The sequence below is a fragment of the Echinops telfairi genome, unplaced genomic scaffold, assembly GCF_000313985.2.
Source record: "Echinops telfairi isolate 266 unplaced genomic scaffold, ASM31398v2 ScPeMD7_7467;HRSCAF=8505_0, whole genome shotgun sequence".
In the NCBI taxonomy this organism is placed as follows: domain Eukaryota; kingdom Metazoa; phylum Chordata; class Mammalia; order Afrosoricida; family Tenrecidae; genus Echinops; species Echinops telfairi.
Genome location: NW_022111367.1, coordinates 12018951 through 12046436, shown reverse-complemented (window position 1 = coordinate 12046436; position 27486 = coordinate 12018951). Strand labels below are relative to the sequence as shown.

The window sequence follows — 27486 nt, the reverse complement described above, 5'->3', positions numbered from 1 at the left end:
TAATTAATCTTCCTTTAGTCTAGAATCTTAGCTTTTTAAAACAATATATAAAAGTATATATAAATATAATATATAACTATATATATGACTGAAATATATACATATGAATGGAGTTCAGTTCCCTCCCAGGATTCGAGGCCAGTCGTTGAGCAGGCCTGGGAGTGCCCACTTACCCCTTCCGGAGCAGGGCAGAGTTGAGCTCCCCCGACACTTCTTGATGCTCTCCTCCATTGGCAGCGGGCAGGATCGTGGGTGTTCACACTTCCTCCCATACCAACCGACTTTGCAGTCACATCTTCCACAATTACATTGTCCATGGCCTTTAGAATGAGAGTAGTACGAAAAATATATGTAAAGATAATGAATCAGAGTTAGTTTTCCTCCTCACAGCAAATGTCGCAGGTGAGTCAGTATCTTAATTAACACAATATGAAAGTACATGCCTTTTCTCAAGTTCTCAGATACAGGGAGCACCTCGAGGCCTGAACAAGATCCACTTTGAATGCCGTTGTTAAGAATTTGTAGGTAAATCAGACCAGGTGCATACGGATCTTACAGACGTAAGTAGATTTGAAATCATTGGTTTTATTTCAAGGACAGTAAGTTCTGCCACAAAGAAGTTGGACAAAATATAAGATTTGTTGCCATTTCCAAAAGTCTGGTTGAAACTTTTCACAATGGAACTGAAAGAAATTTTTTTAAAGAGCTGGAATAAAGAAGGGACATATTTTTATTCATGAAAGTTTTCAATGACTGTCAAGTAAGGAGAAAATGTCCAACAGGTGAGGATTCCAGGAGATCACGGACTGCGATGACCGACACCACCCAGTGAGGTGCATCCAAATTCACGGAGTGATACCTGCCAGACCCGAGAACCCCCTTCTTCAGAACACCGAATGAGGCAGAAACCGTGGGGACAGACACAGCTTCTGAGCGAGGTCACAGACTAAGAGACTGTTTCTAGAGTGGGATAGTCAGACTACAGCTTCAAGACCAATTATTATCTTTTATCTCAGATTCACCCACATGTTGACATATGTGAAAGAATTCACAGTGTCGTCAAATAAATCCTTGAAGAGGGTCAGAAGCTATCAGAGACTGTAAGCATCAGAGTATGGCCCAATTATAGCAAAGGCCGTTATACTAATTGTGAAGGTTTACTGCGAAAGTAAACCAGTCTTTCATAACCTACGGACCAGCAGGTGGACTCAGGGCTCCCATGTAATTTTATCCCCCATCCAAGAACAATTAGTTCTCATAATATGGCCCTACTGGACACTTGCCTTTGTCAAGAGATCACTGAATATCACGGTGCTACTGTTAAGTGTGGTGAAGAAAGCAGATGGTGCCCTGCTCTCTATTGGAATAGTGTCTGGGGTCTTAGCAGCTTATATTCAAACAAGCAGCCATCTAAGATAGGCATCAATTAAATCCCCATTGAAGAAGCACACTAGCCTGTGTGATTCAAAATGATAATAACAAAATCCAAATATGATGAAGAAAAAAACTATCAGAGCTTGAATTGTGAACACCCAATTTGTAGTAGGGTATGGAGGACGAGGGAGCTCAAAATCCATCTGCACAGTGTCTAGTCTGATAAAGTCTCTAACAGGTCCACTCGCCACAGGCAAGGGACTCAACCAGCTTTACTATCAGACAGAGATGACTGTAAACTTGATTGTGGTGGATAGAACCATGGCATAATATGATACCTGGTCAGTTGCCCTCCCTCGTGATCCAACCTGAATTTGCCCTAGGCTTCAATATTTCTCACTTGTTCCACAACAGAAATTTCTTCTCTGGTTTTTAAAATATTTTTTATGGTATTTTCTTTCTTACTCCCTATTTTAATTTCTATCTTTATACTATTTTTGATATTTGTTCTTCTTTGTGTTTCATTTTGTTTTGTCTTTTTAGTGTTTCTGAGAGTTTTCCCCGTTTATGAAACATGTAAGGAATAAATGAACAGAGACAATAACTGACACGATGGCTTATCTGTGACTGGGGTGGAGAGGGTGAGGGGAATTGGGGAGGACAATAAATGTGGGGGGGAGGGGAGGGAGCATTAGAACTGATTGTGATGATGTATATAACTCTATAAAAATGACAACTATGGAAGCATATGATACATGAAATTTATATCAAGAAAATTATGAAAGAAGGAAAGGAAAAAGAAAGAAAGAGAAAAAGAAAATTTGATCAATGGTTACCTTGGGTGAAGGAGGAATAGTTTTTCACTTAGGGGGCCTTGAGTTTATGTTAACGGTGGGGGAGCAATTGGAAGGATATCAATAAATGGTTGGACAATACAGAGATGATATAATAGATGGCACCGAGTATCCATGTAAAGGCATTGACTTGGAGAATGGTTCGCTGTGCATATTTTCTGCAACAATAAGGTCTTAATAAACTTTGGAAAAAATTACAGCTGCTCTAATACTTTGTTTTTACCTTGAGGCCCCTGTTCATGTTATGTTTTCTAACCATTTTATTTCACTCAATCGGGTTTTAGTCTTCTAAATTACTTTTCACTTCTAATGTAACTCTGCTATTGTAATTTTATTTTTCTACTCCTTTGCTATTTCTGTTCTCTTTTACAAATGCAAGGTGCCCTGGTTGAGCTGTTAGGTAAAATGTGGGCTGTCAAGTAAGCATTCGATTTCAAACCCACCAGAGAAAGAGGAGACTGACTGCTCCTATAAAAATTTACAAAGCCTTGGGAACCCAAGTTTAGGTTTGCTATGAGTTATCAGGTCAATTACGGTGAGTCTGGGGTTTAAGGGAAATGTACAGTCTCTGGTCTTGCGCCGTTTTTTCCTGTGCACTTAATATAGCATGGAAGAGCCCTGGGGGCACAGTGGTTCCACATTGCTCTGTGATCTGCTAGGTCAGCAGTTCGAAACCATAAGCAGCTTTGCAGAGAAATATTGGGCTTAAAGAGTTATGGAGACTCCTAGAGGCAGTTCTATCTCGTCCTAAATTGTCACTATAAGTTGGCACTGGAATCTATGGCAGGGAATTTTTTTGGCTTGTTTAAAATATAGCATTATAAATATCTTCAACCATCGAACCTAATCAAAGTTGGGGAAAACATAATGCATCCTCACTTTTAATATTTTTTAGATGATCTGGGACTTCCTGCTTCAGTCTCTTACTCTAGCTCTGGTTTGACTTATTCAAATAGATATGCTCAATAACACATCTATCTTTAAGGGCGGACACGTGGGCATGCTCATGATTACGGCAATTGGCTGCAAGATGAAATCTTTACCCCTAAATATAAAAGCCTTAAAGTCTGATCCTCTTCAAATGACCTACCTACGTGGCCAACAGGAGTCAGTAGCCATTGAGAAAGTGCCAGCTGAGGGATGAAGGTTATTTAAATGTGAGTGGCAGATTAAATCACCCATGATGAAGGAAACTCATGAGAAGCAGTAAATAGAAAACAACCCATTTAACTGGCATAACAGTGGCAACTGTGATGTTCTTTTAAAGTTTTCATTGTTGTAACTCTAAAGGCCAACTCTTCATGCTAATGACCATCATAGAAAGTGCCCAGGAGAAGCTCTAGAACAGTGGTTCTCACGCTTCCTCATGCTGCAACCCTTTCAGACAGGTCCTCATGTGTGGTGATCCCCCAACCATAACGTTATTTTCGTTGCTACTTCATCACTGTACTTTTGCTACTGTTATGAATCCTAATGTAACTATCTGATTGGCAGCATGTATTTGCATTGTTATAAATGGAATATAATTAAACATAATTAAAACAAAGTGATTAATCACAAACAATATGTCATTATATATTGTGAAATATTTATGAATTTTCCGATGGTCTTAGGCAACCCCTGTGAAAGGGGCATTTGACCCCCAAAGGGGTCACTACCCGCAGGTTAAGACCCGCTGGGAAAGATTTCTATAATTCTCTTCTTTAAAACAAGAAATGAAAAAAGAACAAAAAAAAAATAATAAAAAAGCAGTATTATTGACAGCGATGTTGCTAAATGTTAAAATGAACTACAGATTAACAGAACCCAAAATATAGATTTTCATTGCTAAGGAATAAACACTATATCATATATCTTTCGAGAACTCAAAGTTATGAGCTCGCAGAATGTGTTTCAGAATATTGCAGTTCCCATTCTAAATCATACATGCTTTTATATAAAATCCTGTACGATATTTAATCGGTGGACTTAGAAAATGCAAGTTATGGATACTTGTGGTACTAAACTAAATAACGTTTAGAGAAGACAGGGAACCACAAAATGAAATTGCAATTTCTCGTCTAAAGTTAGCAGTTTCTCAATTATGATAGAAGATCTACGCCAAAGAGATAAGACATGCATCTCTGGGTTTGATTATCTAAAGAATAGCTTATACGTAATAAGATCAGTTTAGGATGAAACTCATTAGAGTGCCATACTATAGTCTCTACAAAGAGTTTATAAACAAATGGTGAAAAATTAATAAATCATAAACTTAATGGGCTCAAGTCTCTGTTCTAGAAGTCCCACCGTTCCACCCTCCTGGTCCTCATCTCAGTTTACTCTGTCTTTCAGGCAAGAGGACTCCAAACCTTACTGCCATCGAACCGACGCCAGCTCAGAGCAACCCCAAAGCACTGCCCTTGTGAAATCCCAAGACTGTAAGACTGTAACTCTTTAAAGCAGAAAGCCCTGTCTATAGCCCACAGTGAAACTGTGGTTTGAACTGCGGACTTTGTGGTTAGCAGCCTAACTTGTAACCACTGTGCAACCAAGGCTCCTGAAAACCAGCGCACTAGAGGATGTTTGTATCTCATAGGGCCACAAGTGAATGGTTTCATGCTCGTGTGCCAAATCCATGTGGATTTCAATACCTCTGAAAATCTCATTTAGACTCTGTACACAGGAAAGCTACAGAATGTTTATTCTTGATATTAAACATCAGAATAATTAAAATAGATAAATTGACTTCAAAAGACCTATGAACATGCATTTATATATATATATATTAAATACAATGATAGAATAACTATATGCTTCAATGCTTGGTATTCAGTTTTGGCATGATGTACCTGTGTGTAAAAGTGATTGTAGCTAACTCTCGACCATACATTAAGGGATGTTTATAAAAGGACCGTGGACATGTGGGAGGGTAGGAGCTCTCAAGCCTCTTGAGTTATCATAAGAGAAGAAGTTTACACCAAAACATTTTCTCTTTAATCACTGAGTTTGAGCTAACTGGTCTAAAATCTAGCAACATCATCAAGGAGGGAAAATATAGTTGTATTAATTTCAAAGAAATATTATTTTACCCTAGCATGGTATTTCTTTCTTTTAAAATGATCCCTTTTAAAAGTCCCCAAATTTCACTCTGATATTTACAAGTAGCTGCTCAACACTAACTTGAATATCCAAAGAAAAGTTATCAATAGGGAGGAGCCTTTGGGAATACACTGGATGTAGAGAGTAGCTGCTATTTTAATAAGTAAATCCATTTGGTACATTGATTTTTCTTTTCAGATAATCCAGACTTAGTATATGTAATAATTTCCTCTATGTTCTTTCCCTTGTACTGTGGTAATCCACAATAAATACCCCCTTATCACATGATTGTGTTAAATGATTCAACATATATCACTAGTGAAATGCTAACCAAAACAACCCTTCCTACATTGTCATCAGTTGGTGGGCGGGGCAAACAACAAGGCCATGTGTAAGGGCATCCTGGAGCACATGGGTCCAGCCGGAGGATTTGGAGAAAGAATGCAGCGTCATTGATAGCAGAACCCAAACGTGGGCATGTTTGGTTTGATATATAAAGAAGATCTTTGAATGATAAGATCCGTTTAGCATGAAAACTCCCTTGAGAGTCATAGCTTTTTACATCAAAACCTTTTAGAAGAAAATCATTTCTATAACTTCAGAAGAAGAGTTATTTAAGAATTAGGAAGTAAATTCAGTGGAGCAGTTTATTGAGCTGAAGGGACAACTGGAATGCAGGCCAATAAACATTGGGATAACTGATCATGACCCGGTTATTTTAGACACATTTAAATTTGTCAAATATCATCTTTCAGGTGATGTGTGTGTACAAGTGTATATATAAATTTATATGTGCATATAATTCTTGTTTATGTAAGAATGAATTCATATATATACATATATATACATATATATATACATATATAATATATATACCTCATGTAGCTAATGAAAATTAAGTACAAATGAAAAAAGTAAAGAAGTAATTTCAATGTACCTGGACTGATGATGTAGTAGGCATCATCTTAACTTTCAAATGCATTTCTGAATGGATGGATGGAAGGATGGAGTGAGAATGAATGAATGAAAAATGTCAATTAAAAGAGTCAGGTTAAACTTATCCATCCAGAGATTTCCTTGGGATTTAAATAAGACCAAGTTTCTCAGTATAGCAAGAACAGAAGCTAAAAATAAAACCACTTTATATGAGCTTTATTACACTCCAGTCTTGCATAAATCACTAGAGAATACTGATGTACTGGGGTTATTTCTGTCCTATAAGACAAAGGTATTAGCATACTCAGTAATCAAATGTATGGCACCCTTCCTGCAGTGCAACTTAGAATGGCAATTAGGACAATTGTAAAGACTAATAAGCTACCAAACATAAAAGATAGAGCTCCACAGGTTTAGTAAGAATGGAGAACCACTCCAGAGGTTACCTGACCCAGATCAAAATAATGTTGGCAGAAGCTTACAAAAGTAAGTTTTTAAAGAATTTTTGCATAATTAGAGGACAGCTCTCCCTTAACAAAATAAAGTGTGAAGGGATATTTTTATTTGCATCACCAAAAGCATTTGGACTAGATGAGGTTTTAGACGACACTTAATAGTAGTGTGAACTTTGTCAAGTTGCTTGATTCCTCTGAACCTGTTTCCTATGACCTTGTTAAGGTGTAAATAATAATATCTTCCTACCTGAGATAGCATGAAAATACAATGGAATGGGGTGTATGAAAGAACTTGGTAACGATTTAACTTTGTAGAGCGTCTATTAATGTAAGTGCTTGTTTTCCTGAATTCATCAGTCTAAGTCTGGGAGTGAGGCTGTGGAGGGCTTCTCACATTCAATTCATGAAAATTATTGATTACGCAACCCCAGGTCATTGCCATCAAATCAATTCCAACTCATAGTGGCTCTAGAGAGGGTTCCTGATGCTGTCAATCTGCTGGGGATCAGAGAACCTCATCTTCCTTCCCTGAGACTGCTGGTATGTTTGAAACTCCTATCTGCTGCCAACTCCGTGGGAACTCCTTCACCAATGATCAGGAAAGAACAATGATCAGACCAGTGTCTTTCTGCTCAAACCATCCTCTATTACCCTAGGACCCTCTACTGTAACTGCCCCATTGCCTACTTATACCCACAGCAGGACAAGCACACGTCAAAGAGTTAAGGATTCTCTCTCAAACTCCTCCCATGACAAATCCACTAAATGACCAACTAATACTGTCCAATTACAATTTACTAACTTTCTCTGAAATATTATAGGAGAGAGAAACATGAACATATTTGAGGAAAATGGAAACAAGAGGAGAAGGAGGCAGAAGGGGGAGCAGATGGATTATAAAATTACATGTTTCTGTGAGGTTTCCAGAAAGTCCTTCACCTGCACAAGTCATAGTAAGAACTGTAATCTAAATAACACGTGACAGGATTGGTAAGGTTATAAAAGAATTGAAGTGCTATGATAATTAAGGTTTTGCCTCAATTTAGCTGTGCCAGAATTCTCGGCAGTTTGGCAGGAAAGGCATAGTAGGTGGTAGTGCTAATCACAAGGTCATTAGTTCAAACACACCAGCTACTCCAAGGGCAGAACATGGCATTATCTTCTCCATAAATGTTTTAAGTCTCAGAAATACTACATAGGGTCTCTATCAGTTAGAATGGGCATAATGACTTTGGGGCTTTTTTTCATTCTTTTTTTCATGGCCCATAATGATAGCTCATTGAAGACATGGGCCTGATTTCAATACAAGTTGATGCTGTGGAAAAGTTGCTTGCTTTTTTGCTGGATCTCTGAACTTGACCCTAGGGTTGACCATCTTTCTTGTCAATCCATCCTGTGAATTATCATTGGCTTCTCATCATATCTGCTGACCACAGATACATTGTACTCTGTAGCCACAAGCCTGCTCTGCTGACCTTGGACTCATCCCACTCTGCAGTAAGAAACGTGTCCTAATTGTCCTGCCAATCTTATGGTTATCAGCCCTTGCAGCCAAGTGAATCAAGTGCAGTCTCCAGCCTTACTATTCTAGATATGGAAATTAACCACTGTTAGAATTGTATGAGGCAATGAGGTATCCTCTGTTCTCTCTATCTGTCTCTCTATATATATACACACATACGCACACACACACAATCACCCTCACCTTCCATATCTACATATATGGAGAATAGTGCATTTGGAGTTTGTTCTACCAGGTCAGAGTGTTAATCAAGCTTTCCATTTAGAGGTTCTGAAAAGATTACGTAACAGCGTGCAACAAAAAAAGGCATGATTTGTGGCAGACAGGGGACTAGTTTTGCTACCATGACAGTCCACCTGCTCACACAGCCATCTCACTGTGCCAGTTTTGGGCCCAAAACAGCATGCCTCTCTTGCTTCATGTACCTTATTCACCTGACCTTGCTTTTTGGTTTCTGCAATTGAAGAGGGACATGAACAGACTGTGATTGGTCGATGGAGAAGAGGTGAAGAAATAAACAAGAGAGGTACTGTCAGCCATCCAAACAGAAGAGTTTGAAAAATGTTTCCAAGAATGGAATTGCAGATTTGACAAATGTATTAAGTGCAATGGAAAGTACATTGAAGGTGAAAAGGTTGTTGTTTTTTTTTAAATTAGTACATAGCTTTGGGGGGGGGGATCTGTTTTTTTAGGTATCCCTCATACATTTATATATATTAAATCATATCTATATAGCTATAGATACAGATAACTATATATGCACACACATATCATACACATTTCACTGATTTTGCTTCTCTCCCAGTTCAAGAGATGTAGCATCTCAACTCTGTGCGTCACTCCTTCCCAGTGAAATGGAACCATGAGAAGTGCATACATGTGCAGGCATGTGTGCTCAAACCCATGGGGAGAGAAAGCTACATCACAGCCATGCTTTATAATACTGGGATATTAAATCAATTAAAATTGCCAATTTATAAGCTTATTTCCTCTATAATCCTGAGAGATGCAACAAATTGAGACCCAAATGACCACTGCTACGGCAGCTATTCTGACATTTTCAACTGCATTGTAAAATCATGATCAGGTTCATGACTACAGATGTAACATGAAAAAGAGCAGCTTATGGAAAGGTACCATGTAAGAAAACCACCAACTTATACACGTCTCCTTTCCATTTTTATTTGTAATTCTGTGAATCCACGTGCAATTGCCGATGTCTCTCACTTCCACTGTCATCCCAACTCAGTGATCCTTGTGCAATCCTAAATAATCTTCTGAAGTGATGTTTGGGAAACCCAGGATGGTTTGAGTGAATCTCAATTCTTATATTAATCCGTAATGGTCCAGAACAATCGATCGAACAATGTCTACTTGATTTTCCACCGGCCTTTATATTTGATATGTGTTGACCACTTGTGCCTATGGTAATCCTTTCAGTAAATGGCTCCAACATTTACCCAGATGCAGTAGTTACATAATTTTATGTTAACATGAAGATGTATAAAAGTGTAGGGGTGGTAGCCAACCTGTCAATCAGATGACAGCTTGATGGTGTTTCCTGGTCGGTGTGACCTTCACATAAGGAGGGCCCCGGGAAACCTCCCCGTCTCTCTGCCACTGACGCGGCCTTGTTTCCCGACCTTGGATCCGCATGACTTTGCACCCGCAGGCCTGTGATCTTCCTGCCTGCTCATCATTGCACGTGGCCGTGCGAATCTGAAGAGGGACTTGTGGGCTAATCTCAGACTTACGGACTTGGGTTGAACTGGGCTGGGACGCTTTCTTGATATATAATTATTTCTTGATATAAAGCTCCTTCTTATACATATATGTGTCACTGGATTTGTTTCTCTCGTCAACCCAGCCAAGCCCACCAGATGAACAGACTAGCATACGAATGATGACTACTGTATTTCCCTGATTAAAACCATCACTGACCTCTCATTATGATTAGAATCAAGTCTAGGTAAAACCTTCTATTTTATGTTTCTCTAACTGAAACTTCTACCACTCTCTTCTTTACTTGTATATTCTGGAAATAACAAACTAAGTCTTGTGCCCGGTACATATTCTGTCCCTCTAATGTCTCTGTCTGCTGTACTTGTTCATCTCTCTTGGCCTGAGAGCATTCCCTTCCTGGCAGAACCACAGATGCCGTGTGCTTTGAACTCTACCACACCATCTGCACGAGGTGCCTGGTCCTCCTCATTCAAATGGCATGCAAGCATATTCTGCAGCATTCTCTACCCTCTTTTCTCCCTATTTAAATCTCTAGTATTATGAATATAAAAAAGCATATAGGTTTTATTTGTTTTGTTTATTGTCTCTTCTTTGCTGCAAGGATGTGAATTCCATATGGTTGGACATAGATTTTATGTTTCATTCACTGCTCTTTCTCATGTCTCCATTTTCTAAAGTTTATGCACAAATAGATGACTGGATATGAAAATCTTCCACACCACAGTATATTAAACTGCAGGTCTATGTGACAGCTTTTTTCCCCCTTCAGCATTAAATTTCTTGAGGAAAGAGCCTATGCTTTTTGAAATTTTTATGCCCTGGAATTTCTCACAGTGCCTCTGGCAGAATTGGTCTTCAGTAAATGTTTGGTGTATTAAATTGCATTTTAAACATACATTTATTCAGTAAAATAATAACCTTTAAATTTTTCAGGTTCATATACTTTGCTAATGCTTTGAAAATATGCCTGGGACCTCGTGCAAGTTACATAACTTTCCCGAGTTTCAGTATCCCCAAGTGTAAAGAGACAGAAAATATATTTCCTACTTCAAAGGCTTTTAAGAATAATTGCAACAATCTAGAAAGTGCTAAGCACAGATCCTGCTGTATAGATCCCACTGGTAGATGTTAGTTATGTTATTCTCCCTGTGTTGATAATGAAGAACACTTAAAAATAATGAGGAATAGAAGGATATGACAAAGGCTTACCTTCAAGAAGACAGATTTCACAAAGTGTTTAGGGAATCCTCCCAAGCGGGAAGGATAATCAGAGAGGGAAACCCTTCGACATGGGAAGTTTTAGCAGCAGGCTCCCCTTGGCTAGGCCAGAGATGCCTTTGAAGTTGCACAGGCATAATGGAATAAGGCAGCCCTTTTATCTCCTTTCGCTGGCAAACTTTCTGGGGACCAATGAAGTTTCCTGTCTATCCACACACCAACCAAGCAGTCAAGTTTAAAGAGAGATATTTATCAGCGTCTCAGATGCCTGGATAGACAAATATAACCAGACTGAAAGTCTAAAGCTCCAGTTTAACTAAATGATGTGCTTTGTTTTTGTTTTTTCCAGATAAAGGTGTTCCACTGTTCCACTATCATGCCCCAAGGTTTGAATCATTAGAAATTGTGATAGAATATATTTATTTGTTTGCATCTAAGTTGCTAGTTACATAAATTATGATTCTGCCATCGCATTTACCATTGGGCCCTGTACTCCAGACAGAGTTTCAATTCTAGCAAATAGTATCTATTTCACAAATATTTCACAAGTGATTTGTTCCATTAATTGATGATCAATTTTTGACTACATATGTTAGTGTATTTTAATGTGAACTGTATCGTTCCTGTTAACTGCTGTCCAGTTTCCTCCCAACTTGTGGAGACCCTATGGATGACACATTGATGTCATCCACAGAGATAGCATTGGCTGACTTTTCAAAAGTAGATTGCCATGCCTTTCTTCCTAGTCTATGGGGTCTGGAAGTTCAACTAAAACATTGAAGCATAATAGGGGCACACAGGCTTCCACTGGCTGAGTGGTGGTGACTGAGACTGAAGTGCAATGGCGAGGGATTCATCCACTGGATTGCCACTGAGCCCATTAAACCAATAGAGCTTAACCTTATCAAAGAAATATGCGTTATTCTAAGTTTTGTAATACATCTAACCTCAAGGTCAGCAGTTCAAACCCACTAGCAACCTAACAGGAGAAAGATGAGACTACCTGCTCCTATAAAGATTCACAACTACAGAAACCTATATATGGCCACTCTGTGTCAAAATTAACTCAATAGCAGCCTTTTCTATTGTTGTAGTTTTTAAGGATTTTTTTATAATATGGAAATCGTAGTTTTAACTATGGTATTCATTGTCAAGCTAACTGGTTTTGTATTAGCAGAGTGAAGAAATAAATACAAAGAGCTCAGTGAAATGGTATTTCTCTTTAGAGAAGTTAGATTAATTATAAGAGAGTGGGTGCATATTCATAACTAGTCTTTGCCAAATGTATGAACTTTGCTGGTTTCCCAAGTTACTAGTAAGAGTATAGCAAATATATAATACTGCAGAATGCAAACTCACGTCTTCCTACGGTTTCTGTGAGAATCAGAAAGAAGCCTACAAATAGGTAATTAAAGAGTCTTATTTAAGATTGTGTTGAGAGTACTTACCTGAACAGAAGTCATCAGAATATCTGTCATACACTGCTCGACAGTCCCTTTCATCACACTCACAGGTGTCTCCATGAATATCACCCCAGTCCCCAGTGGGGTCAACGTCATGGCAAGAGCATTCACCACACACACAAGTCCCTAGGAGATAAGATAATTTTACATGAGCCTAGCCAAGTAAAATTGTAGAAGAAAACATCTTAAATACCTTTTTTGCCCATTGCATATTTAGTTTTCAGAAAATACATCTACTCAAATAAAAATATTCTGCCAAGAAAGAAGCACCATCTAAAGCTGACGTTTCGGAACGAATAAACAAAAATTACCATCTATGCCAATAATTCTATGACACTACCTAATATGTCATATTTGCCCTGAAAAAAGCTCATAATTTAATGAAAAGAAACCTAAAGAAGAAAACAAAACAAAGCAACAGACAATAAAAATGATCATTATTATTTTGGAAAGTAGGGGATAAGGGCTCTGAGTGTTTCAGAAAAGGAGATTAAATGTGGAGTGCTCCTGAAGAGTCAGGGGGGACTCTGTGCCTATGCTGAGAGGTGGGAAACTGTCCTGAGAGAGGTTACAGGCAGAAGGACTCAAAGAAGAGGAACCAAGTTTGGGAGAGCAAATTATGAGCATACTGGGGAGTTCCGTTCATTGGAATAGAAAATTAAGAGGTTTGATAGAGCAGTTAAATCCAAATTATAGCATATATTAAAGAACGAACTGAGAGCTAAAAGCATGGCCAATGAAGATATGAATAGAGTAATGTCCAGTTATCAATCACATTTATACAAGAACGGTGGATTATCAGTACATGACTTTAGGAGAACCAGCTCATCACTGAGGGGAAAATAAATCTAAATCTCTTCCTCACTTCTTACATCAAATTTAATTTCCATTACAGTAAATATTTAAGTGTATAAGATAAACCTATAAAATAAGAAATTCCTTTTTATTCAAAACATATGTGATGAATTAGTAAGAGGAAAAGAAGCAAATTGAACTCCATAAAGAATGCAAATGTTAGGCAAGGAGCAAAATGTAATAAATCAATTTAAAAGATAACGGAAACAAATAGTTCATACATATGTAAAAGATAAAAATCAACTTCTGGAAATATACAAGACATTTCTACAAATTGATGTGTAAAAAAATCATCCCAAAACTAAAATAAGAAAAAATTTTAAAGCACCAATAGGGAACTCTCTAGAGAAACAATGATGAAAACTAAGCATGAAAAATCGAATCACCAAGTCCACTGTGAATAAGGGAGCAAGGGAAAAAGGTTAAAAGAATAATATGAAGTTAAAATTATTGGGGACTATAGGTTGGTAGAAGCCAAGAAGATTGCAGTATGCAGAACAACATCACTATACATAGAAGACCAACTGGTATAACAGGCAATTTCACTAAAGGAAATTTTAAAGACGGATTTACTATTTAGAATAGCAGTTCCCTTCAATGAATTAATGTAAATGAAAGGAAAGGCACAAAAATAAGCATAAGAATTTTAAATGTGGTGGTTAATATGTTACTGAAAAACTAAAATTAAACAATCAGTGAGGAACCACAGCATGATGATGGTCTGTTTGTTGTATAGACTTACAAGCAGTCATTAAAAGTGAAAATGATATTTTAACTTTGTGAACATGGAAACATACAAAACACATATGAGAAAACAAATTATAAATTAGTATGCTATGGGAGCAAACAGCCTCTTCTTTCTCCCTTGGAGTGGCTAATGGGTTTGAACCTCTGACCTTCACATTAGAAGTTCAATGCTGACCCAACAGCATTATTAGGGCCTCCAAGTACATATGTACCAGGATTGAATGTTTGCATTAAAAAAAGGTGAATGCGTGAATCTGGAGGGGATGGGTGAATTAAAAAGAAAGAGAAAGAAAGGTCACACACATGTAACAAAATTTAAATTTGGGGTTCTGTGTGTGTCTTAGGACTAAGGATTCTGGACCATTTCTTTTCTCTACCTACTTCATATAAAATCTTCACTTTAAAAAATTGGCATTACTTCTCTCCTAGTAGCATCAATAAAAGAAGAACTACCATCACATGCCTTCCATGAAGTTTATAAGGCATATTTGGAATGGGTCCAATGTGAATCTCAATAAACCAAATTCCATCATTGATTGGTTGAGTTTGCAGTAGCGCTCTTTTGACCTCTGAAAATGGGCTAAAAAAGAATGAGGGACCAGGGTCTCTGCTCCCTAGGAAGCAACAAGGCAGGAGTCCCTGCACAGACACCTGAGGGGCATTTGGTGACTTAAAATAAATCATTTGAATGCTTGCCCTTGATCAGTGTTCACATCTACCTCAAGCCTACTAGCTATGAGCCTCAGGCAGCCATGCTGTTCCCCATGTGCCATGGTCCGACCTCGAACACAGAAAGGCTGAGGCACTAGGTCAGGGAAGGAAGCCCAGAGGTAGACAGCTGCTGGGCACTCCATCATGCGTTTCTCTGATGGGTGCTGACCTTCTCTCCGAGCCTGCATAGCTCTGCTGCCAAACCGACCCCTAACTGACAGCCCCAACAATTCTACTTTACTCGTCTCTCTTTCTCAGTAACATCTAAATGCTGGTTTTGCAAGTAATCCAGTTCAAGCTTCATACACTGACATCATGATGGCTACTTTGACTATAGTGAATTTTAAAAGCACACATAGAAAACATGCCTTTCTAGAGTATTTGGAACCTATATTGAATTCAAATGACTTAATATGACATAGAAGTAGATCCATTCTACCTAAATTAAAGATAACGCTCTTTCACTTTTTAAATTTTTTTTCTTTTGTTGACTTTTGTTCCAAGGTCAGACCTCTTGTTTTCCTTTCTATGGGGTCAATGATGGCCAATGCTACTCCTCTAGGCAATTCTAACCAGGAGCCCTGGGGATACAGAGGCTTATGCATTAGGCTGCTTACATCAAGGACAGCAGTTTGAACCCACCAGTCACTCAGAAGAATAATGAGGTTGTCTGCCCCCATCAAGATGTACGTGCTCAGGAAGCCAAAGGGGCATCTGTTCGATAGTGTCACTATGAGCCAGCATCTACTCGGCGGCAGGGACCTGTAGTTTTCTTGTTTGTTTGTTTTCCCTTGAATGAAGTTAAGTGCAAAAATGAATCCAACTAGTTCCATGTAAATATTATTTATTCAAATGTATTATTCATGTATGCTGCTGTTTTGTGCCTCTGACTCTTTCCCAGATTTTTATAACTTGATAAAATAAACTGTGATTACTTATTTTTGTCATCAAGTAGGCGAAGAAAAGGTCCCATGAAAAGAAGAGGGCATTGACAACTATTTCCAAGGGTTTTTTGGTTTGCTTGTTTTGTTTTTTAATGCTTGATATAAACAGTAAATTTTCTTTTAATTATATTTAACAATAGTAATTTTTTTTCAAACTCTTAGGTCATTTGAAATTTTGTAGGATTGTGTTTTACCTGTTATGTGCCTGAAAATATTAAATTTGATGTGTGGTTTCTATGCTATGTTCAATATCACTTTTTATCATTGCATTCAGAAGTTAAATGAGCCTACATCGATGCTGTGTTTCAAGCAAGCCTTCAATTGACCCATAATTAAGACCGGAGAGTTTTCTGAATGCTCTCTGGATAATTATCTGCTCATGCTGTAGAAGGTTGTGTTAGTCAAGAGACATTTAACAGAAGTCTCTACAAGAATTGCCTTTTAGCTGTCCCGGGCTATTTCTGGATGGCTGCCAAAGACATTACAGTCCCTGTGTTAACTATTTGTTCAGTGAAGCTACAAGAATGATAGCAACTTTCTTATTTTTGTGTTTTCTTTTCAATTAACAAAGAGAGAGACGTGTTTGTAGAGTCAATGTTGATTTACATCAAAATAAAGGACTTTCCAAAAAAAAACGACTTCCTCTCACAGGAAAGGAAATGCGGAGAAAAGAGAAAAGGAACATTAGCGAGAGCTGTATCTTCCTCTAGATTACAGGGTAAAGTGTATGAATGACACACCTCGGTTACTGCAGATTTTGCCATCTGGAGATGTGCATCTTCGCTTGCTCTCCCAGGGGGTGATGTCGCACTGGAATTCGCATTTATCTCCATGCCAACCAGCCTCACAGTAACAGTTTCCACAGTAACACTTTCCATGGCCTTTACCCAAAATGAATTTTATACAGGGAGGGGGAGAAAAAAAGCAACTTTAAAAGGCAGAAATAACTTTCTACTTCTGTTTTGAGCATTTTCACATTTTGAAAAAACACAACTGTGCCACATCCCTTGCTTAAAATAATCCAATGATAGAGTTTGCCCTGCTAGCGCTAGAGTTGTGTCAATATGTAATCAGACAAAGAAAGTGTCCTTCAAGTTGTCCTAGCCAGGTAGGTTATTAAAACAAGAATATTTAAAAATATAACTTTGCTATCTCAGTTGGGTGTATCAAGCTGCAATGTATCTTAAGCAGTTGCTCTAATGGCATTTCTTGAATTGGCCCTTAACAGATTTCAATGGAAACCATTGTGAAACCAATGCTTGGATGCACATTATTAATGATTGAATCACTTTTTAAACCAAAGAAATATTTCATGTTTTCATTCAACTGTGTCCCACCAGCTGTTGCATTGCACCACATGGGAAACAGATTGTCAGCCAAATCAAAGTTTACTACTCATTCTGTGTGATAAAACATAATGGAACCTCAATTTAACCATCACGTTCCATTCTGTTAATGGGATACACATGAAGGGTAGCTTTCTTCAGTCCTTTGTGCCCAAATACCATTACAACCATTTTGGCTATAACTTGTTAGCGGTTTTTTTTATGTGTTGATCTAAACGTGCTCTAAAACGACACTTTGTTGGCTTCCTGAATCCATGTCTAGCAGTCCCCTTATATAGACCTAATGATTGTATTTGACTTGAAATCTATTTCTCCTCCCTTGTCTTGTTTGTAGTTATGCCACTCTGAATGCACGTCTGTTTACTTGTAAATCTGATGGAAAGTAAGGTGGTTTGTATTTATAGGCGTCTATGGCTAAAGTCCTTGCTCTTCCTCTGTCTTCTCTTACAGCCCTAATCCCCAACAGGCAATGGGAAACAGTGTGAGACCCTAAGTGCTGCAGCATCCCTGGTCAATCACAAGACAGTCAGCGGGACCCTGGGAGCTTCGTGAGAAGTTAACAATGTAAGAGTATGCTGGTGTCTCGTTCTCTTCTTGTTCTTCAGAGGAGACTTCCTTCAAGCAAGCATGCATCAGAGAGAGAAAGAGAAAGGGAAAGACCCCTACAGCGAGACACAGCGGAAGGCACAACATGCCAGGCTTTCTGGCTAAATACTCATGAGATCCACAGAAGGTCACTCCTTAACTTCATCAGCAATGACGATCGTCACAACAAATTTCATTTTTACTCAATTCACATATGCAAATCCTTTCATCCACAACACAAATATACTACCTAGATACTTGATTTGTTGTTGTTAGTTGCCACTAAGTCCCTGCTAACTCATGGCCACCCTATGCATGCTGCTGGCACAGCACGACTCCATAGGCTTTTAAAGAAAGCATCTTTCCAGGCCTTATAAGGCTCCTGGTGGATCGCGTGACAGTTGATACCACCAAGGGACTCCTACAGGTTATCTATTAGCCTAAAACTAGCTCTACAAGCACCAGCTCTACACCTGAATCAGATTCTAGTACTTCTCTCTAAACCTCAGGGATGACACTAGCAAATAAAAACTAAGACAACTACATACTGAAGCTCTTCTTAGAAGCCAAGTTTTGTTAAGACTTGATCAAAGGAGACTTCAGAATGTATTTTACTTGTCATTTCAGGAAATTTATACCAAAGGTGCTCATCTATGCTTTGGTTATAGTAATATTAACAAATGATTATACATTTACATCTCTCACCTCCAAATTCTATCTATATGCAGAAATGAGCAACATTGACCTGGAGGGTGACTAGGCAACCATTTGCATAAAGGTGAGTCAGGAAACAAAAATCAGCCTGAACTATACTTGCTTGTCAATGGAGAAAAGTAAACAAATGCCCAACTCAATTAAAAACATCACAACATGCCATCTGGATCATTGACATAAGGTATCAAATCTAAAACCATCCACATTCTGTAATAAACGCAATTCTTTGCTTAGGGTAAATTGGCAGAGCAAGGAAATCCCTCTTTGTATTGCACCACTGATGAACTGCAGCATAATCTCTCCACAGATTTATTTCATTTTAATAACAAGTGTAAAGATTTACAATCCTAGGCAATGTCACCCCCAGAGGATGTTTACTGGAGTGCTGGTGTCCTCACTCAGACTTGTACCAGGAAAACTTGCTTAACTTTCCAACAATTGGAAATAGTAAGTAGAATGAGCTAAACATTCCCTGTTCTTTTGTTCAAATGAAATGTTTATAGTTATACATACAAGTAGACTTAGCTTTGGTTGTATGCATCAGAATATGTATTTTTACAAACCGTGTTCCTTTTTTTTTGCCTGTAATAGTTATGCAGTTGACCCTTGAATATGAAGGAGATTAGAGGTACCAACTCCTTGCACAGTGGCAAATATGCATATAACTTTTTACACCTCTACTCCCCCCAAAAACGTAACTACAAATAGCCTTAACTACTATTGACTGGAAGCTTTATGGATAACATAAATAATTGACCAGTATTTTTGTTATATGAATTATAAATTGTATTTGTACAATAAAGTAAGCCAGAGACAAGGAAATGCGATTAAGAAAATTGTAAGGAAAGAGAAAAGACATTTACAATGCTGTACTGTATTTCTTGATACAGTAACTTTGTGTCATCTGTTTGCAAGAGAAATCATCTTCACGTTGAATAGACTGAGGAGAAAAAGAAGAGGTTTGATCCTGCTTTCTCAGGGGTGGAAGAGATGGAAAAGTGAAGAAAATGGACAGGGAGGCAGGAGAGACTGACGCACTCTGTCTTTAAGCAACTACCTATTTTCTATCTGACATTTTGCCCTTTCGTTTCTCTAAACAGATTTCTAGATAGTTCCGATTATTCTTCCATGGTTTGCTTTAAAGTCAGTGCCTATACCATAGAAGGGTTCTTGTTGTGAACCAAGTAAAAGGTGGTCTTCAACAAAGACCTTGCTGCCAGAGGGTCTAATGTCAATATGTTTCCTAGCACTATGTCTACGCCTCCTTTGGGCATCTGGCATGGATTCCAGAGCACTCATCTGCAATCATTGTCTTCTTTCTATTCCCATTAGCTCTTGAATTACTCCAAGGCCCTTATCTTGAAAGCCCTCACCAGTCTCCCTTCCACCTTTCCCCCATATCTACTATCTTTTCTGAAATGTCTTTGATTGGCTCTGTTGTAGATCCTGTGAGGTCACATACAACATCTGGACACAGTTTTCTCCAGTAGGATTTACTGTTGCCGTCATGATGATTTTCAAGGTGTTTTTTTTTTCCCTCCCCTCCCTGTAATAGTAATGGTATCATTAATAGTGTAATCCTCCTAGAGGTGACACGCCTTTCCCCAAAGCACTGTGTATGGTGAGCACTAAAGGACTTTATGATCCCCTGGTGTGGAGACTGAAGGGAGACCTTCGTTTGAGAGCAAATAGACCACTCTTAGGCTATTGGTGTGGAACTCATTGAGTGCTGTATGGTGAGGGCCATTGAACTTCAAAAGGTAACTCCTTAAGGGCAAGGTCATTTCTGATTTGGGGGTCAAGGATTGATGGAAGGAATCTAGAAGAGAGAAAGGGGAATCTTTGTTGTTCAAGCATCTTTGATGGCAACTGGTATTATCACCCAGCTTTCCCTTCAAGACTCAGGGTTAAAGCTTTATAAATAAGGGCAGTCTTGATCATAAACTCAACCTCATTTTCACAAAAAACTAGATCTAGCATACCCTTTGCTGCCTTAAATCCTGGTAGTCACTTCTCTTCCTTAATAATAAATGTCTCTTGTGATGTTTTCCCCCCAGCACAGGGCACTGTCAACTGTATTAAAAACCTGCTCAGGCATACAGCCTTTCCCCTCAATGATTTTCTGAATGGTGTCTGTGAACTCATTGGCTGCCTCTTAGTCATCAGAAGCTGGTCTTGACATTGGCTAAGTCAAACCTCTTTCCAAAATTATCAAACCTCTCTTTACTGGCGCTAAATTCTCCAGCATTAGATCCTTAACCTGACTTTTGCTTTAAATTGCCATATAATGACTTTGATTTACATATAATCAAATTGGAATTTAGATTCTTGTTGTTGTTGCTGCTGTTGTTTTCAAGTGCCATCAAGCAGGCACTTGACCCATAGCGACCACAAGAGAAAAAAACACTGCTTGGTTCTGCACCATCCTCACAATTGTTCCTATGCTTGAGCCCATTTATGAAGCCAGGGGGCCAGCCCATATTCTTGAGAGCCTTCTGCTTTTCAGCTATTATCCCACTTTACCACACATGATGCCCTTCTCCAAAAACTGGTCTCTGTTGACAACATGTCCAAAGGATGGAACACAAAGTCTTGCCATCCTTACCTCTAAGGAGCACTCTGGCCTTACTTCTTCCAACACCGATCTGTTTGTCATTTGGCAGTCTGTGGTACTTTCAAGATTCTTCTCCAGGATCAAAATTCAAATACATCCATTCTTACATGGTCTTCCTTATTTAATGTCCAACTTTTATTTGCATTTGAGGCAATAGAGAATGCCATGGCTTGGGTCAGGTGCTCCTTAGACCTCAAAAAAATATCCTTGCTCTTCAATACTTGAAAGTGGTCTTGTGCAGCAGATTTACCTAATGCAAGATGTCTTTTGATCTCTTGACTGCTGCTCCCTGGAGCACTGACAGTGGCTTCAAGTAAGACAACTTCAACTTTTCCTCCATTCATCATGTTACCTCATGATCCAGTTGCGAGGATGCTGGTTCTTATTCTGAGTTGTAATCCAAACTAAGACTACAATCCTTGATCTTCATCATCAAATGCTTTAAGTCCTCCTCACTTGAGCACGCAAGATCGGCAATGCCATCTGTTTGTATTCGATTATTAACAAACCTTGCTCCAAGCGTGATGCCACGCTCTTCTTCATTTTACCTTGCTTCTCAGAGGATTTGCTCAAGATATAGATTGAAAGAAGTATGGCGGCAGGCTGCAACCCTGACACACACGTTTCCTGATTTTAAGCCATGCACCATTCCCTTGTTCTGTTTGCACAGCTGCCTCTTGATCCGTGTACAAGTTCCAAGTGAGCACAGTGAAGCATTCTGGGATGCCCATTCTTCTCAAGGTTAACTACAGTTTATTATGGTTTCCACGGTCAAATGCCTTTGTATAGTCAGTGAAACACAAATAAACATCTTTCTCTGCTTTGAGCCAAGATCCATCTGACATCAGCAATGATACCCCTGTTTTACAGCCTCTTCTGAATCCTGCCTGAACTTCTACAAGTCCCCTGACCATGTCGGCAAGAAAGCCTTTTGTATAGTAATCTGGCACCCACAGAAAGGCAGAATTTTTAATAAGTGTTAAAAGTATTTTATGGGAAGTCCAAAGTTTTTGGACTGGACTAGAATAGCTGCAGCAAGGGCTTCCTAGATTTTCTTTTCTGCATTTACCGTAGTCTTAAACTAGATGGCTTTACCTGGAAAGGGCAGCCAACCACAGCTGGAGACTGCATCCTGTGGTACATATCAAGCAATTCAACGTTTTCTTATCATGCCATGACTTTTCTCTGCTCCTTGGGAGCACGCCCAGAATCAGGAGTGGCACTTTGTGGGGGTCTCGTGGTGTTGTTCAGGGTTTGCATGTTGTAGTAAATGTAGTGAAAGATCCACCAACACTGTGAAAGATCACTCTTTTCTGTGATGTACAATTCACTGGTGAGAGGAACTGAAATACGCGCATGGAGCGGGTTACCACGACGAGGAGTTGGAAGTGGATGAAGACACACTTGGACTCAGTACAGCAGCAGGAGGGAGCCACACTATGACAGCAGTACAGTATGTACTGTACAGTGTGAATGGCTATAGTTCAGCACATTTGTGCATTTGTTGCCATCGTCATTCTCAAAACATTTGCTTTCTACTTGAGCCCTTGGTATCAGCTCCTCCTTTTCCCCCTCTCTCCCTGCCCCCTTCTCCCTCACAAACTCTTGATAATTCATAAATTATAATTATTTTGTCATGTTTTACACTGTCCGACATCTCTCGTCACCAACTTTCCTGTTGTCCGTCCAGGAAGGGAGTTATATGTAGAACCTTGTGATTGGTTCCCTCTACCTAATGGTTGTTAATCTACAAAAACTTCCAATATAGTTATAGAAAAAACCTTTGTATAAGTGGACCCATGCACTTCAATCCATGTTGTTTATGAGTCAGTTGTCTATGAAATATTAAGAGAAGAAATGCATACTGTTTGGGGCTGAATTTTCTAGTTGCTCTTATTATTTTAGTTGATCTGAGCCCTTAAGAGACTTGTATCTGAGCATCAGCAGCTAGCTGAGGTCGCTGGCTTCAAAAACATTAACAAAAAGCAAATTCGCTGTCATTGAGTAAATTCCTACTGATAACAACTCTATAGGACAGGGTAGAACTGCCCGTGTGGGTTTCTGAGACTGTAACTCTATGGGAGTAGAAAGCTCTTCTTTCTCACTCCAAGTGGCTGGCAGTTTCAAACTGCTGACCTTGCTGATCCCAGCCTAACATATAACCACTACAGCTTGTGTTTCTTTTCCCCTGGAAGTTTGTGTAACCACCAAGAATAAAAGCAGGAAGAAAAGGAAAGGGTGTGTGAAATAAGACTATCTGGATGGTCGCAAGAGCCAACCTATCACACGTGTGAACAGAGACAAGCTGTTTGACATTAATGACACTCTCCTTATGGCCATGTGGTTCCTCTCACCTTATTTGCTCCCAATTCTTTCAGGACAATTTTCTGAAATCACCCATTAGAGGAGCATGACAGTAGCCCATGGAATTCTATCCGAGATGAATGAAATAAGCAATTACTGAATGGCTGGGAGGGGAGGACATAGGTGATGAGGATAAACAGACTTAATGACGGGAAAGAGGCATTTGTCTGAATAAGCCAAGTGATTGCCACCACTCTGCTTTTCGCTCCCCGCTCCTTCTCAGGCAGCACCATCAACGTCTTTGATCAGGCTTGCACAGTTAAGAGACCAGAGACATGGAAACTCACATGATGAGAGGAGACTCTTCTCTTGGAAGTTCTATAAACATATGGACATGGATGCTTTCCTGCAGAGTGTGGGTTAACACACCGTCTGTAGCATGAGACAGACCTAGGTCTAAATACCAATGTCATTCAGAACCGGTGAAATGATCCCGTATAGGTTATCCAGGGTCTTTTCAGCAATTTCCACATCTGTCTCTCTGGATAAAAATTATCCTCACCAGACAGCGGTGCTGTGAAGCTTGGCCTAACGACTGCATAGTCCTCATTGCAGTGTGTGGCTCTCACAAGCGCACAGACTTTGATACAACGCACAGGAACATGATGGATTAGTGGTGATTCACAGAAAAGGTCATGAAAATGTTATTGAAGTGTGGAATTAAATTTTAGACTAACATCTCATTGGCCATTGACGCGTCCCACAGGGCATATTACTGTCCAAAGGTTTATGCTTTAGAAAGGGGCTGGGGGTGGGGAGATAAAGTAAAAACATGAAATTGAGAAATGAGGAGAAAGGAGGCAAAATAAAAGCAGCTGCAGCAAGCACGGAAGCCGGAAGACCAGCAGAAACCCGCCAGCGTGATGCGGACCGCCTAGTGCCCAGAGGTCATGAGTTCTCCTTTGGGGACCATCTTGATTTGCATTTTTAACAGGACAATTATTCCCCGAAAGCCCTAGTTTAACTCCTCACATGGAGCATTTTCCGAATAAATATCTAGAGATTCTGATGAAATTACTATTCCCAGTACACAAATTTATATCAATACACACTGCAATGACACGGGTGAAAAGGCTGAGTGGTTTTATACGTTGATGAAGTTACTATACATACCTCCACATATGTCATCTGTTTCATCATCTATGCATTCTCTGTCATCACATTCACAAAATTTTCCATAAACCAGTCTATTTCCATCAAGATTATCACACTTACATCTGCCACAGTGACATGTACCTAAGTCATTAAAACAAAGGAAAAAGGGTGTTTGTTATAGGAATATAAATGATAATTAGCACACTTTAATCCATCCATTTTAGGATGGTACACAGTTCAAATCAATCAATTTAATATTTCAATTATGCATTTCTAGGCCTGTGCAGAGATAGAGAATAAAATGTTTTGTGAGAGCATTATAGCGTAACAATTATGTTTTTATAGGGCAGTTTTTATTACTGACCTCTAAAAATTCCTTGAATGTAAATATGACCGTCCTAAATATACCTCTGCTTACATGTGTCCATTTAATCACTGCCTGCATGAACATCTTCTGATTACACCTGGGATTGACCTGAACCTAACCAGAAAAGTCAAATCTTTGACAAGGGCCGTGACCTTGCTTACCTTCCTCAAGAGTATTAATTCAATGATTTGCACAATGTCTGGGCATATGATTTCAATATGTGTTTGCAGAATGAATTCTTTAACAGCTGCATAAATGAAAAACATATGCCTTCTGAGAATTTCTCACTCCCAATGTTAACCTGAGCCAGATGTTCTCAAAAAAAAAAAAAAAAATGGATAAGAGAAAAAAAGTTTCTTTAGCAGAGTTTCCTAGGACCTCAGCGCTATCTCCGGGCAGGTTAGCGTGTGACCGAGGGATTGAGTCATCCCACACATCCGGTCAACTCTGAGGATTTGCTTATATTTCCCAAGAGCATTTTAACTGACAGCAAAACAGCATTCAAATAATATTGAAACGTAGAATGCTTACTTATAGAACGTCTTTTCTAATATTGTTAATGAATTATTGAAGCAATCATGTATATCAATTGAAGTTCTACCATTCACCAATCACCATAGTGTATTCTTAAAAGGCATTGGGGAATAAAGCCAGTCCTAACCCTCCTCTCAGAGTTTTCAGCGAGTGAAAACTCATGTGGTAAAATGAATGGATAAGTGCAAAGTGTACCAGAAGCTGATAGCAAGGGTATTTAATTGAGAGCTAGATGTCAATACAGTCCTGAAGGCAGTGTTTTTAAGCTTCAGAGCAAAGTTAAAAATAAATAAAGCTAGATAAAGGGAGAAGAAGAAGAGGTGCAGTTCAGCAAAGGATATATGAGATAAAAGGAAATAATGAAGAACAACTACCTGATAAGGCTTAAGTATCACATTCTTTAGAAACTCGCATACAATGAGGTTACACAAGGCAGCTAAGGGAGCTTCATGAAGATTTTAAGAGCCATGTCAACACTTCCAAATTTTAATCAAAGAATGGTAAGAAGAAATAAAAATGTTTTCAGCAATGGAGTCATGATCAGGTGTGCAGTTGTATAAGAGTACTCTGGTTGCCATATGGAGAACGAATGAACGAATGACAATGAAGCAAAAGTGACTTCACGGGGAGAGAGTTCAGAGCCTTTGACATCTGTGCGCAAGAAAGCAAGCAGAGGCTGAACGAGGGCTGTGGCAGCAAACTTAGAAAGAAGCAAGTGCACTTGAGAAATAATTTCAGGAGATGGAATTGGCAGGGCTTTATTACTGATTGCATTCAAGCTGGAAAGGATGAGGAGGAACTAAAAATGATGTTGATTTTTGCCTTGAAACTACTGGATATTGTCAATTTTGTATGGGGTATATTGGAAAGAACATGGGTGGATTAAAGTAGACTTTTAGTTGAATTCAGAATTTAGTCTCACTAGTTATGTTTCTAAAGTCATTACTTACATCTCAAATTCTCTGATTGCTTCTCTGCATATAATAGAGATGCTTTGAGAACCAAGTGATAAATATTTCACTCAGTCTAAAACACCCATGTGTCTGATACACAATACACTTTTTAAAAAATGTTGAGTGCTTCTTTTTGCCTCCCAAAAGCTACTGAATTAGTCAAAATTCCAAAACTTTTCCCCAGACTCATATGAGTAATGTTCTTGTTTTATATTCATTGTATGATTTCATTACATAGACCACTTTCAATTTGATATTAGCTATAAGAGTTTCTCTGCCAAAGTCATATAAGCATAGTCATTTTGTAGAATCTGAGTTTCTAATTTTTCTGTTATAAGAATATCCATGTGTATTCACTTTCATCAAATTTCATGTTCTTGTGTTTTCCCTTTGAAGTTAGTTATCTTAATTTTTTAAAGTTCATTTGAAATCTAATACTATAAGTGCCTTTTTCCTTTTTATGGGTAGGTTAATAAACCACTCACATGTTCAATTATTAGATATTCTTGTGTAATGATATTAACAAACTACTAGGTTCTATACTCACACAAACACACATACATACCTTGTTGTAGAATAAATTATGACTCATAGTGACCCTATCTAGTGTTTCTGAGGACATAAATCCTGACAAGAGCAGAGACTATACATTTTCTCCCATAGATCAGCTGGTGAGGTTGAACTGCCAACTTTGTAGTTAGCAATGCAATAGTTACTCAACAGCACCATCCAGTACCATCCAATGCAACTCTTACCAACAGTACCAGCCAATGCAACACTCACTCAACGGTACCATCCAGTACCAGCCAATGCAACACTTACACAACAGTACCATCCAATACCGTCCAATGCAACACTTACTCAACAGTACCATCCAATGCAACACTTACACAACAGTACCATCCAGTACCATCCAATGCAACACTTACTCCACAGTACCATCCAGTACCATCCAATGCAACACTTACACAACAGTACCATCCAATGCAACACTTACACAACAGTACCATC

At 38.8% G+C, this 27486-nt stretch overlaps 1 protein-coding gene across 1 annotated transcript in view; it reads right to left on the bottom strand.

The window, feature by feature from the left end:
• ITGBL1 (integrin subunit beta like 1) overlaps positions 1-27486 on the bottom strand; it is a 361063-nt gene that overhangs the window by 147755 nt on the left and 185822 nt on the right. The window contains exons 4-7 of the mRNA XM_004704285.3: positions 24640-24762; positions 16644-16784; positions 12632-12772; positions 174-320 (exon numbers count right to left, since the gene is read on the bottom strand). Coding sequence (XP_004704342.1) covers positions 174-320; positions 12632-12772; positions 16644-16784; positions 24640-24762 — 552 coding nt within the window. The remainder of the gene's footprint in view (positions 1-173; positions 321-12631; positions 12773-16643; positions 16785-24639; positions 24763-27486) is intronic.